Source organism: Streptopelia decaocto (assembly GCF_964273445.1).
Source record: "Streptopelia decaocto genome assembly, chromosome: 5".
NCBI classification, from domain to species: domain Eukaryota; kingdom Metazoa; phylum Chordata; class Aves; order Columbiformes; family Columbidae; genus Streptopelia; species Streptopelia decaocto.
Window position 1 is genome coordinate 30,513,929 of NC_138659.1, and position 12,578 is coordinate 30,526,506.

At 48.1% G+C, this 12,578-nt stretch overlaps 1 protein-coding gene across 1 annotated transcript; it reads left to right on the forward strand.

Annotated features, from left to right (window-relative positions):
* Positions 1 to 812: 812 nt before the first annotated feature.
* Positions 813 to 9,979, forward strand: LOC309440477 (ral guanine nucleotide dissociation stimulator-like 1; the record flags this gene model as incomplete). The annotated part of the gene is made up of 14 exons (XM_082054165.1): positions 813 to 848; positions 2,113 to 2,661; positions 3,291 to 3,401; positions 4,473 to 4,681; positions 5,524 to 5,601; positions 6,044 to 6,228; positions 6,513 to 6,637; positions 7,277 to 7,492; positions 7,917 to 8,020; positions 8,162 to 8,246; positions 8,634 to 8,720; positions 9,022 to 9,054; positions 9,530 to 9,651; positions 9,886 to 9,979. 14 exons carry the CDS (start codon positions 813 to 815, stop codon positions 9,977 to 9,979), a joined length of 2,034 nt encoding a protein of 677 aa, XP_081910291.1.
* Positions 9,980 to 12,578: the final 2,599 nt, after the last annotated feature.

Here is a 12,578-nt window from a genome sequence, read left to right on the forward strand (position 1 = left end):
TAGAGACCCAGAAAAATGTTGGAGCTTTGAACAAGTTTGAACGTTTGCACACGTGGGGTCACCTGCTGGAGTGACGGGGGTTTCAGGTCACCCTGGGGAGCAGCCTCATTTTTCCACTCAGATGTGCAATTGCTCTGACCATAGAAAGAGGGAAAAAAGAGCAGAAACACTGAAAAATGAGGCAGTGTGTTTAACCACAATTCACATTTCTGGGGAAGGAACCCCCCTTTGCGCGGGAAGAACTTGTTCTTGATTTCAGTTGCCTGTTCTTTAAACCTTTAGTAGAATAGTGAATATATTGAATCGCAACGTGAAAACATCACTGTAAATGACAAGAACTTCGTTTTTCCTTTCCCAGTTATGCTTGGACTTTGTAGTTTTGTGTTATCTGTATTATCCTGTTGGGTGTTTCTTACTAATCAGAACATTGCACAGCTTTGTGAGGTTCCTCCTCACGGAAGGCAGCAGCCCTAGAAAAACCATATATATACACACACACATATATCTGTGTGCGTCCAACCCTCTGTTGTTGAGGAAGCGCTTTGTCCGGCTGAGCGAGGGCTCGGCCTGCGGGCGGGCTGAGGGCGGGGCGAGGGGGCGCGCGCGGGAGCGGCGGCGAGCCGCGATTGGCCGCTGCGGGCGGCACGTGCTGCCGCGAGGCCGCGTCCGGTGGCCGCGGTGCCGCCGGAGCCGTTGGCGCCGTTGGCGTCGGGGCGAGCGGTCGGTGCGAGAGAGAGAGAGAGAGAGAGAGAGCGGGAGTGCGGGGCTGGCGGAGCCGGCAGCAGCCCCGCCTGCGGACCGGACACAGCGCCATGTGCGGGACCGGCTGCGGGCCCTGCTGCGGACGGGTAGGAGCGAGCCGGGCCCCGCCGCCCGCCCTCCCCGGGGCTGCGGGGGACACGGGGCCGGGGGGGGCAGCTCCGAGTGCCGAGAGAAGGGTGTTGGTGACAAGGGACGGGACGGGAGGAAACGGCACCGGCTGTGCCGGGGGAGGCTCAGGTTGGCTGTTGGGAACAATTCCTCACAGGAATGGGAGGGAGATGAGCGGGTAGTGAGGTGACTGGGAACTGGCTGAAGGGAAGAAGCCAGAGAGTCGTGGTCAATGGGGCAGAGTCCAGCTGAGGCCTGTATCCAGTGCAGTGCCTCAGGGGGCAGTGCTGGGGCCGGTGTTATTCAATATATTCATCAATGATTTGGCCGAGGGAATAGAGTGACTGTCAGCAAGTTTGCTGATGACACCAAGCTGGGAGGAGCGGCTGACACTGGAAGTTGTGCTGCCATCAGAGACCTGGACAGGCTGGAGAGCTGGGCAGGGAGAAATTTAATGAAATAGAACAAGGGCAACTGTAGAGTCTTGAATCTGGGCAGGAACAACCCCAGGTTCCAGTATAAGTTCGGGAATGACCTATTAGAGAGCAGCATAGGAGAAAGGGACCACGGGGTCCTGGTGGACAGCAGGGTGACGATGAGCCAGCACTGGGCCCTGTGCCCAGTTGTGGCCCCTCAGTTCCAGCAGGACAGGGAACTGCTGGAGAGAGTCCAGCACAGCCACCAAGATGCTGAAGGGAGTGGAGCATCTCCCGTGTGAGGAAAGGCTGAGGGAGCTGGGGCTCTGGAGCTGGACAAGAGGAGACTGAGGGGTGACCTCATTAACATTTATAGATATCTGAAGGGGTGTGTCAGGACACTGGACCAGGCTGCCCAGGGAGGTTGTGGAGTCTCCTATTCTGGAGGCATTCAAGACCTGCCTGGACGCCTTCCTGTGTAACCTCATATTCTGTGATTCTGTGATTCTGTGAAAGGGTTATTAAACATTGGAACAGGCTGCCCAGGGCAGCAGTGGAGTCACCATCTCTGGAGGGGTTTAAAAGGCATGTAGATGAGGTTCTGAGGGACATGGGGCAGTCCCAGGGGTGGGTTAACGGTTGCGCTCGATGATCTCTGCCAACCAAAATGATTCTATGATCCTGTCGTACCATCTATCTTTTGCATTGTAATAGTGCCTAAAGTTCAGGGTTCACGTGATCTTGTCCTGGAACTTTTGCAAGGACATTAAAAGTAAACATGTTGCTATCTGCAATTCAAAACTGCCTTTCCGTTGTTTTCTAACAGGCTCGGAACTTCCCCCTTCGGAACCTGTGTGTTTGGAGATGTTGGAGGAGACCAAGGAGGAGGACACCCAGGACGAAGAGACATGAGGAAGATGTGGAGTCTCTGCACAGCCTTGAGGAGACTGTGTCCAAGCCAACAAAGGAAGATGTGGAGACTCCAGAACACGTTGAGGAGACTCCAGAGTGCGTTGAGGAGAGTCCAGAGCACGTTGAGAGTCCAGAGCGCGTTGAACAGACTGTAAGCAAGACAAGACAGGAAGATGCGGAGAATCCAGAGCACATTGATGAGACTACAAGCAAGATAAGAGAGGAAGACACAGAGCGCAGTGAGAACACTCCAAGCAAGATAACGGAAGAAGACATGGAGACTCCAGAGTGCATTGAGAACAGCCTAAGCAATGTAACAGAGGAAGACACCGAGACTGCAGAGTGCATTGAGAAGACTCCAAGCAAGCCAGCTGAAGAAAACATGGAGACTCCACAGAGCCTGGAAGAGAATGTGAGGAACCACCCTGGGGAAGATGTGGAGGTTCCACAGAGCGTTCAAGAGGCAAGTCACTGGTGTACAGACAGTTCTATATGACATAGGGGATATTTTAGAGATAAAGGAGGTAAAAGCAAACAGAAAAGCAACCCCAAAAAACCCCAAACCCCAGCTTCCCCAAACCAGGATTTGTTTGCACTGCACTCAGATCCTTTCTAATTGAGTTGTTGCTGTGCTTAACGCTGTGGTAGTTAGTAAAGCCCTGAAACCTTAATTATTCAAGTGGTATGTATGATGAAAAAACATTATGTGGTTGCAGGGGGACCAGTATATGTATTTCTAAAGTTAATTGATAAGTCTATTTACAATTCTCTAGTGCTTTGCTCCTCAGCATGTATCAGCATGTTAATACAGCGGCTGTTAGTGCTGGGGTTCAGGAGATCTGGACTCTGGTTTAATTCTTACCTCTTTCATTGGCTTGTGCAGTAATTTGTGCACTCAGCTCCTCTCTGCTTTCAGTTAAAAGTCCAAAAATCCACAGGTAACTAAAGGCAGCTAAAACCTGGCAACTTAATTGAGCGTTGTTGAGGTGTTGTGAGATCCCGGTGTTGGCATGCTGGTGTGTGCAGCCTGTGCTTGTGCAGGGACCGTGTTCCTTTCTCTCTGACTTGTTGCTCTTGGCCCTTTCCTGGCAGAGCACAACTGAGGATGGAGCTGAAGACGCACAGGAAGGAGCTGTGGACTGTGACACCCTGAGAAGAGCGCAGGTCCAGCAGACTGACAGTGAAGGAGCAAGATGGCTCGGGGTAAGTAAAGCTGGTGTGGTGGCCAAGTCCCCAGCTGATTCAAGTGTCCTCACTTCATTGCAATCACTGCAGCTGTTGCAGTTTGAGCCAGAGGGTCAGGAGGTGGGTAGAACTTTCATGTTCTGTTGCCATGTTTCTACATTTTCTTCAGGATCAAAGGCAATAATATAAGAACTTGCTTTGGTGTAGTGTCCAGGTTGGTAGTATAGAGACTTTGAGCGGCAGATTTCCCACCTCTGCCTCCTGTTTTTACCAGGAGAAATATTAGAAAGTATTTTTGACCTGCATTACATTTCCCAGCTGGTGGTTTTGTGCAAGAGGTGGGGAGCATTCTGAGCATGTCTGTGTCCCACAAAGACACTTCAGAAAAGTAGAATTGTCTCCCATTCCAGGGGTGTTGTTCCTCGTACGGAGAAGGAGTTTCCAGGTCTTGGTCATATTCTGAAGGGAAGAGTTCTTAGTGATGCTGCATTTGTAGAGTGATTTGGAGGCTTTTCAGCTGGAAAGCGTTGGCTGGTAAATTATTGGATGTGTCTGAGAGAAATGCAGCTCTAACTGAAAATATCATAGAACCTGTGTTGAAAGGAATACAATAGTTTTTCTCATTTTGAGTGAGTTGGGCTTTATTACCAATTCCTTTAAGTACTGAGAAGCTTGAAATCTTGCTTAGCAACTTCTTGTAGGGGTACCACTAGGTGAAGGAACTTCGATCTTTCATGCTTCAGGTAGTCTAATAAACCTTTCTTAAACTTCTTGCTGCTAAGAAAGCATCCGGGGTTTTTGAATGGTTGGCCCTGTTATGAGAGAATGGTCAGTATAAAAGCCAACCATGAGATTACAGCTTAAGCACTGTAAACACTGCCTGTTTAAATAAGAAATGTCTTTGTTGTCCTCCAGTATTTGCTACAGCATTTGGTATTTGGAGAGCCCAAACTGACAAAATCATTTAGTAACTAGGGATGGACTATTCCTGTGAACAGGTGGAATGGAATCTGTGTTTCATTGTGCAAGCTGTGTCGGGGCTCTGGCTTCTGTCTGATTTTGTGCTTTGTCTTTGTTTCCACTTTGTAGGCTGAAGGAGACCAGTTACCTGCAGAACACACTGTCAGCCCGGACGAGACGTACAAAAGCAGGGCCCTGAAAGCCGGAACTTTGGAAATGCTGGTGGAGACACTTCCAATGGCATTTGCGGATAAGGATTTTACATACATCAACACCTTCCTCTCCACGTACAGGGCCTTTGCTTCCACCAGCACAGTCCTGGAGCTGCTCCTGGACAGGTAAGAGCCGGGACAGAACGGAAACTGAGCCACCATTTATTGTACACGACAGGGGGATGTTGACAGGAATTTCTTCCCCTACTTTTAGTGGACATGGAGTTAATAACCTGATGGACAGAGGTCAAGAATCCTGCCAAATTCAGGATTTCAGCATAAACACAGCATGTGTAAATGCACGCTGCCCACATCCCAACTCTCATTAAAGCTTAAGCGCCAGGTGGGGAAAGTGTGCGTGGTCTGAGCGCTAAGGAACCAAACTGGGACCGACACAAGAAAATCAATACAGCTTTTCCCTTAAAAAAAGACCAGAATATGTGTGGGCCGTAAAGTCACACCTAGAATAGATTCGTACTTGTTCGGTCTTGCAGTCAGTTCTGGGTTTGCTGGGTTTGTGGTGTTTTCTGAGCAGCCATTAAAATGTTCACACTCAGATGTGCCATGAACTCCTCGTCACCTGTTCGTAAGGAGGTGCAAGGTGTGGTTTGGAAGGAGCTGTTCCAGCTGCCGCCAGGGCTCTCCCCGCAGGGCTCTCGGGGCTCAGTGTCCTCAGCTGAGCTCCCTGTGTCTGTGGCTGTGCCGCTCCTGTCAGAGGCACCACGGGTTTGCCTGGTTTAGTCTGGGTTTGCTGTGCAGTGCATGGGGACATGTGCAAACCCTTCATTTCTGCCTCAGCGTCCCCAGCCACGGTGGAATTGTCCAGCATGAAGCCCTTGTCTTCATGCCAATTGTATATGAATATGCCAATGTGTATATGTTTATGGCAGTTGTGTATGGATTTCGCTATTTGGGATTTTGCTTTTGCTCAGTAGAGGTTCCTCTAAACAGCCATCTCATTTTTCCAGATATGGAAACCTGGAGATGTCGGGCTCTGAAGAGCGTGGAAACCAGAATTCGCCCGGATCCAGCACAGCGCTCAGGACGTAAGTTTGGGTTTGCAGCGCCCAGCGAGCCCAGTCAGGGTTCGGTGCTGGAGCGGGACGTGGGCAGCAGAGCTGTTGTTTCCTTTGACAATTCACAGCCTGTTTGCTTCAAGGAGCTTGTGTAAAGGCCGAGTATCAGCTGTCTCATAACACATCCAGTAATAGAACCCAGAGAAAATCTTTAATTCTTTTGAATGACTGCGCTGGTTTCTCAAGGTGTAATTGAAGCAGCAGCCATTAGTTTTTTATGAAGTATTATCTTAATAATATTTCTTGCATAAAAAGAACAAATTAAATTCTCAACTCACAGAAGTGTCCATGCTGCCTTCACGTGGGGGATGAATGTCTCAGTGTTCCTGTTGTTATATTAGGTACAGATCCATGCGATTGCATGAATAACTGCTGCATACAACCCATGTGCTCTCTCTGAATTTGCTCACAGTGCGATCGCATCGATTTTACAAGCCTGGCTCGACCAAAGTGCCGCCGATTTCCAAGAGCCGCCCGACTACGTGTGTCTGCGGAAGGTGCTGAGTTATCTGAAGAAGAACATGCCCGGCTCTGACACGGAGAAGAGAGCGCAGAACCTCCTGGAGCAGTTCCAGAAAGAAGAACTGGAGAATGATGGTAAAGTACCTTTCTCTGCTGTCTGGGTGTTCTCCCAGCGTCAAGCCTGACACGTCCCCTTACCCAGGGCACAAAGCTTCCTGTGCCGTGAGCCAAAAAGTCTCTTTGCCAATTTAATCTTACAGTCCTTCTCTTTCTCACTAAAATATGCAGCACAGTGAGGCCGCTGCACCAGGCAGGTCCCTTTGCATGTTCTGCTATTATATGTAGTGATTTTTCAAATATCTGTTTTAATTAATTGTTTTCTGTATAAATTCACTGACTCGTGTTTTCCCCCTGGCCAGACGCGTTCCACAGCCTTTCTCCCTGCACCCTGGATGAGGAAGAGGAACTGGAGACCAGCAGTGCAGAAGAATTCTCCTTGTTCCAAGAAGAGCTGGTGGCAGAACAGCTGACGTACATGGACGCGGTATGTCGATCATACGGGTTACCTGAAATGTTGGGGAAATAGTTCTGGGCTTCTAATTGTTTGTTTGTCTGTTTGTTATTTAACTTACATCAATGTCAGTCTGGCGTTCCAGAACCGCTCTGTTGCTGGGACACAGAGCACAGCTCTGCTTGGTTATCCAAACTCGCTTCATGGATTGGGCTTTTCCTTCAGTTCTTCTGAAGTTGTTTGTCTTTTTTTTACAGTGTAAATGTAGACTGAGTAGCCTCTTTTGCAAAGTTTAGTATTTGACCCCTCAGAAATAGCGTATTTTGACTGTATGTTAGGCTACCTCACCTGAAGATGTATAAGTACTTTCTACTGTAGTGCTCCGATTTGGTTTATTTCTATCAATCTCTTTCAAAAATATCATTATATAGAAATTTTTCCCCTTGATAATGTAAGTGATAGAAAGGTGTCTCTTATTTTGCCAGGAGTGTTTAGCTGACAGTTCTTTTAGGGATGAGGCCTAAGTGTAGGCCAAGTGTATATTTTAAACTAAGAGAAAAGCAATATTTTAATACCATATTAGGTTCAGATGCAGTTTGTACGGTAAACATGCATTTCTTCCTGTGGGCAATAGCGATCCAGGCTGACTTGGACACCTCTGTTTCCCTCTAGACACTCTTCAAGAACGTTGTGCCCCACCACTGCCTGGGCTGCATCTGGTCCCGCAGGGACAAGGAAGAGAACAAACACCTGGTACAGAACATCAGAGCCACCATCTCGCAGTTCAACGCCGTCACCAACTGTGTGCTCAGTACCGTCCTACAGACCGGAGAATTAAAGACCCAGCAACGAGCGAAGATCTTGGAGAAGTGGATCCGTATCGCCCGTGTAAAGCGTTTATTCACGACTGTTTAACGTTCCTTGTGCGGGTGCGATGGAGCTGGGAGGGGACAGGGGGGTTGTTGGCGTTGGGCCCAGGCCAGGGAGCAGCTGAGCTCTCGTTCTCTCTGGTTTTGACTGACTGTCCCTGTCACAGCACATGCAGCATTGCTCTTCCTCTCCTCACAGTTGTAGTTTGGGCAGCATCACCACAAAGAGACGAAAGTGAGGAAAAGAAGATGTAAATGCCAAAGCCCATCAGGTGTTTGGTGGCTGGAGGGGGGAGTGATATTTTTGATGCTCAGTCTTTGTAGAGCTGCCCGCTTAGCAGGGAGAATGTGCAGCAAGCAGGACACGGGGCAGACAGAAGAGCACTGACTGTTGGTGGTGCTGATGTTTAATGCTCCTGTGTTTCTAACCGCTCCTTTCACAGCAATGTAGGATCCTGAACAACTTTTCATCTTTGAAGGCCATTGTTTCTACACTGCAGTCCACGTCCGTTTATCGCCTGAAGAAGACCTGGGCCTGCGTTCCAAAGTAAGGCTGTGCAGTGTGTCACTGGATGTGTTTTGGTGCTTTTATCTTTTATGTGCCCAACCGTTAACGATTCTTGAGAAAAAAATAGTACCCTGATCTGATTCAGAGTTCTTACAAACGATTTAACCTTTTCCTGTACAGGGACACAATGCTGATGTTTGAAGAGCTTTCTGAAATATTCTCCGACTGTGACAACTTTGCGACGAGCAGGGAGCTGCTGCTGAAGGTGGGAATGAGCTTGATTTGCCAGGCTGGAGATCTCACCCAAAGCCGAGCTCAGCCCTTTTCCTAACCAATGAACTCCCGTATGCGGTGCTGTGGGGAAGGCGGGTCTGTAAATCCCGGGCTTTTCTGCTGGGGCGAGAGGTGCCGCACAGCGAGATTTGACGCAGATGAGTGAACACTTTGGCTTTATGCCGCTCTGTACAGACATGAACCGCTGGCTGAGAACGTACGGATGGTGTCATGAAAGCATCATTTACAAGAGCACTGTTTGGTGAAGCAGACTAGTTGTATTTTGTTTGCTTGCACAGGAGTATTCTACCATTCTAATTAGTATTATTTATTATTATTTCTCAGTCAATTAATCTGCCATTGCTCTGACCGTTTGCAGGGAGTCACCCAAGGCACGGTACCTTACCTGGGTACCTTCCTAACAGACCTCGTCATGCTGGACACAGCCCTTCAGGACTATCTCGAGGTAATTTGGGGCAATTTTTTGAATCCTACATATCCTCCCTCCCTTCCAGACACTCTGTCTGGTTGTGTGTCTTCCCCTGGGTTCTAGTGCAGTTCTTAAAAATAGAGGAATCTATTTAAGAAATAGACTCAGGTACACGAGTGCTGTGGTTTATCCTAGAGCTGGAAACAGGTCTTTGCAGAAGCCTTTGCTCAGGGCAGCTCTGGCCTTTCCCTTGGTGTCGCTACTTCATCCTGTTTGTGATGAACTCCAGCCGAGCCCGTGCTCTTCTCCTCTGATCCCTTCTCTGTCCTTCCAACAGGGCGGCCTGATCAACTTTGAGAAGCGGCGAAGGGTGAGTGGGCCGTTGGCTGTTCTGTGGTCGTTAGTTGCTGACGCTCTCTGCTGGAGCGTTCTCTGGGCGAGGCCTGTTGTCTTTGCTCGGGCAGATCCAACAGCCGCTCACGTTACTGCAGATGGTGAGTGTGAGTGTGAGCGCACGACGTGCAGAGCCGGGGAGGATCAGGCTCTGCTGCCATCACAGGCACCTCTAGTTATTTCCCTTGCTTAGTGCCTGAGAACCAGCTCCGTACAGAGCGGGATTCCTCTCTGGGCGCCGCTCTGGCCACGCAGGGCTGAGCGGGAAGGGTGAGCTGCAGAGCTGCATTGTTTGAAACAGCGCTTCTTGAAATAGTCATTTCTTCCACTGAAACCGACCTGCGGGTCCAACTCCGTTTGTCCTGGATCTGTTGCTGCGTGTGGGTAGGATATTAACGAGACTGGCTTTATTTTTCTAATTGGAATTCCTATTTTATTATTTGTTTTCTTAGGAATTTGAAGTAATGGCACAAATTAAGCTCTTGCAGTCCTCATGTAACAGCTATTGCATGTCAGCAGATGAGAAATTCGTGCAGTGGTTTAGGAGGCAGCGGCATTTAAGTGATGAGGAGAGGTAGGGTCTCAGCCCGGCTGGCGAAGCAGCTTTTCTTGCCCCGCAGGCAGGTTCAGGTTCTCTCAGCCTTGAGCTCTGCGCTGCCAGGAGCTGCTCCCGGAGAGTGGAAACACACACGCACAGAGCTGCGCTGCTCCTTGTGGGGATGCACCCTCTGGGACGTGGGAATGACCCAGGGCTTCTCAAATATGGCCACTTGGAGATATTTAACTCATGGTGTTGCCTGTTCTGCAGTTTCCAGCTTTCACGCGAAATTGAAGGAGCTGCTGACAAGAGTGTCGCATCGGCCAAAGCTCAGAAGAGCGTGGTAAAGAGATTCAGCCTGTGAGTACAATGGGGAGGGGGTTTGGTGTGTGAGTATGAACTGGAATAAATCAAACACCAGCTGACAAACCTGGCTGGGGATCCAGAACACTGGATTTTAGTGCTGGATTTTAAATTCAATTCAAATTTGCAGCAGGAAAACAGAGTAAATAATGATAGAGTCTAATTTGCTATACACACACAAACAATAGGCCACTCGAGATAGGAAAGCACAACAGCAGGTCAGCTTGTTGAAGCCAGTGACAGCTTTGCTCAGCCCAACTCTGTTGTCCTCTCTTTTCTCCCCTAGGTCGTTCCTGGGCTTGGGGGTGAACGCCCACAGCGCACCCATCAACGCGCAGCCCAAACCTGCTCCAGGGGGGAGCTCTGGGGACAGCACGGTCACCATCGTCCCTCCCAGCGACACTGCCCAGGAGCCTCAGCACAAGGTAGGGCCTGGGCCCTGTGTTCAGCACAAACAGCCTGTGCGAGGCTGCTGACGCTGCCGGCGGCCCCAGGCACTTGCCCAAGCCTGTGGGTCTTGACTAGAGTGTTGGGTGCAGTGGAATGGAGGGACCTGAGCTCTGGGAAAGGCAGTTTGGGGGGAAAGCTCATCTGCATCAGCCCAGCCTAATTCTGGGGCAGGCAGAGCAGCTGAGCAGTGAGAAGCAGGTGAGGTCAGAGCTCGCCAGCCCTGGGGTTTGAGCTGCCAGGAACTGCCCAGACCAAGCCTTGTCTGGGCTGGGTTCTGTTCCCAGGGAGCTTTGTCCTACACACTCTGCTCTCTTGCCCTAAACTGCCTTCACTGGGTTGCTGAAGCCCTTGTTAATGCTGTTGTGCTCAAGAGTGTCATCTTTAGCTTTTGGATCTTTTCAATTAAATGGTAATCAATGTGTTTGATCTCGTCTCCCCCCTCGCTGCCATCTGATGACAAGTGCTCCAAGAAGTGCCCCGACCCTGTGACTCCCATTACAACAAGAGAAGTGCCGCCAGTCCTGCCTGTTTACAACCAGCAGAACGGAGAGAGCTGCATCATCCGGACCAGCGTAGAAGAGGACAGAAGTGGCAACATCTACAGGAGCATCCTGGTGGGTGGTGGGAACAGCAAAACACTGTTCCTTTGGGTGATGTTTTCACCCCAGGTGACTCGAATGGTGCTTTTAGTTTTGGAAACACCTATTCACTGATCAAACCTCCTTGACAGGGAAAATGACAAATGTTAGAAATCAAAACCTGTGGAGCAGGGGATGAATGAGAGGTTTGCAAAGAGCATCTCTCAAGGTTTCTGCTCTTGAAATTGAAGCTTGTCTTTGATCAACAGTGCCAAGTGATTTCCTGCTGCGTTTCTAGAGCAGCGTCTGTTGTCTTGAACTAAATCAACCACCAGGTGTCACAAAGAGCAGGTTTTAGTATCTGGCTGAATCTAGGACATAGTTACCAACCGACTCCTTGCAACTCTGTGTTTGCAGCTGACGAACCAAGAGAAGGCTCCTGCTGTCATCCAGAGAGCCCTGGAGAAGCACGGCCTGCAGTGCGGCTCAGCTGAGGATTACGAGCTGGTACAGATCATCTCCGAGGACAAAGGTGGGGAAGCAGAACTCTGCTGCTGCTGCTTGAACGGTTCTGCTGCGTTTTGACGGCCAGAGTAACAGGCGAAGCGACGTCAGAAACGCCGTGGACACGCTGTCACAGCTGCCGGTGAGAACAAACCCCTAACGCTGAGTGGGGCGCCAGTTAACGCTCGCTCTGCTCCCTCTCTTGCAGAGCTGGCGATCCCACCCAAGGCGAACGTGTTCTACGCCATGAACACCTGGGGCAACTTCCATTTCATCCTGAGGAGAAAAGCTGCAGCACCAGAGGAGCCTGCGCTTCATCGATGTTAATGGCTGAGCTTTGTAGAGGATTTACTGTTTAGATTATAAGTATGTAACCTTTTTTTCCCCCAGGTTTAGTCTGGAGTTGATATATTTTAATATGTGACCTGTATCTAATGTTTGAGCTTCGTATAATATTTAATATTTATATAACAAGTATATTACCTTTTTTCCAGTTTTTGTCTGCAGCTCATGTATTTTAATACTTGATGTTTTTATCATATTTAATCTTTACATACTTGTACAGAAACGTTCATTAGTATATAAGCTTTTCTCTACTAATTTTTCCTTGGAGTTACTATATTTCAGTAGCTTAGCTTTAGAGAATATTTCAGCTTTGTGTAATATTTAATATCTATAGAATAAGTACATAACCTTTTTTCCACTAATTTCTAGTTGGAGTTAATCTATTTAAATGTTGTATTTGTATATAATATTTGAGCTTTATTTAATATTTTTATTTAATGAACTAATATTTAGTATTTTTAAATATTTTTAATTAATCTACTTATATTTAATATTTATTTAATATGTACATAGGAATTAATATATTTAAATGTTGTACCTGTATATAATATTTGAGCTTTATTTAATATTTTTATTTAATGTACTAATATTTAATATTTTTAAATATTTTTATTTAATGTACTAATATTTAATATTTATTTAATATGTACATAGACCTTACCCAATATTTTTTTCTGGAATTGATACATTATTTCATCTTTATATAATATTTGATCTTTGTAG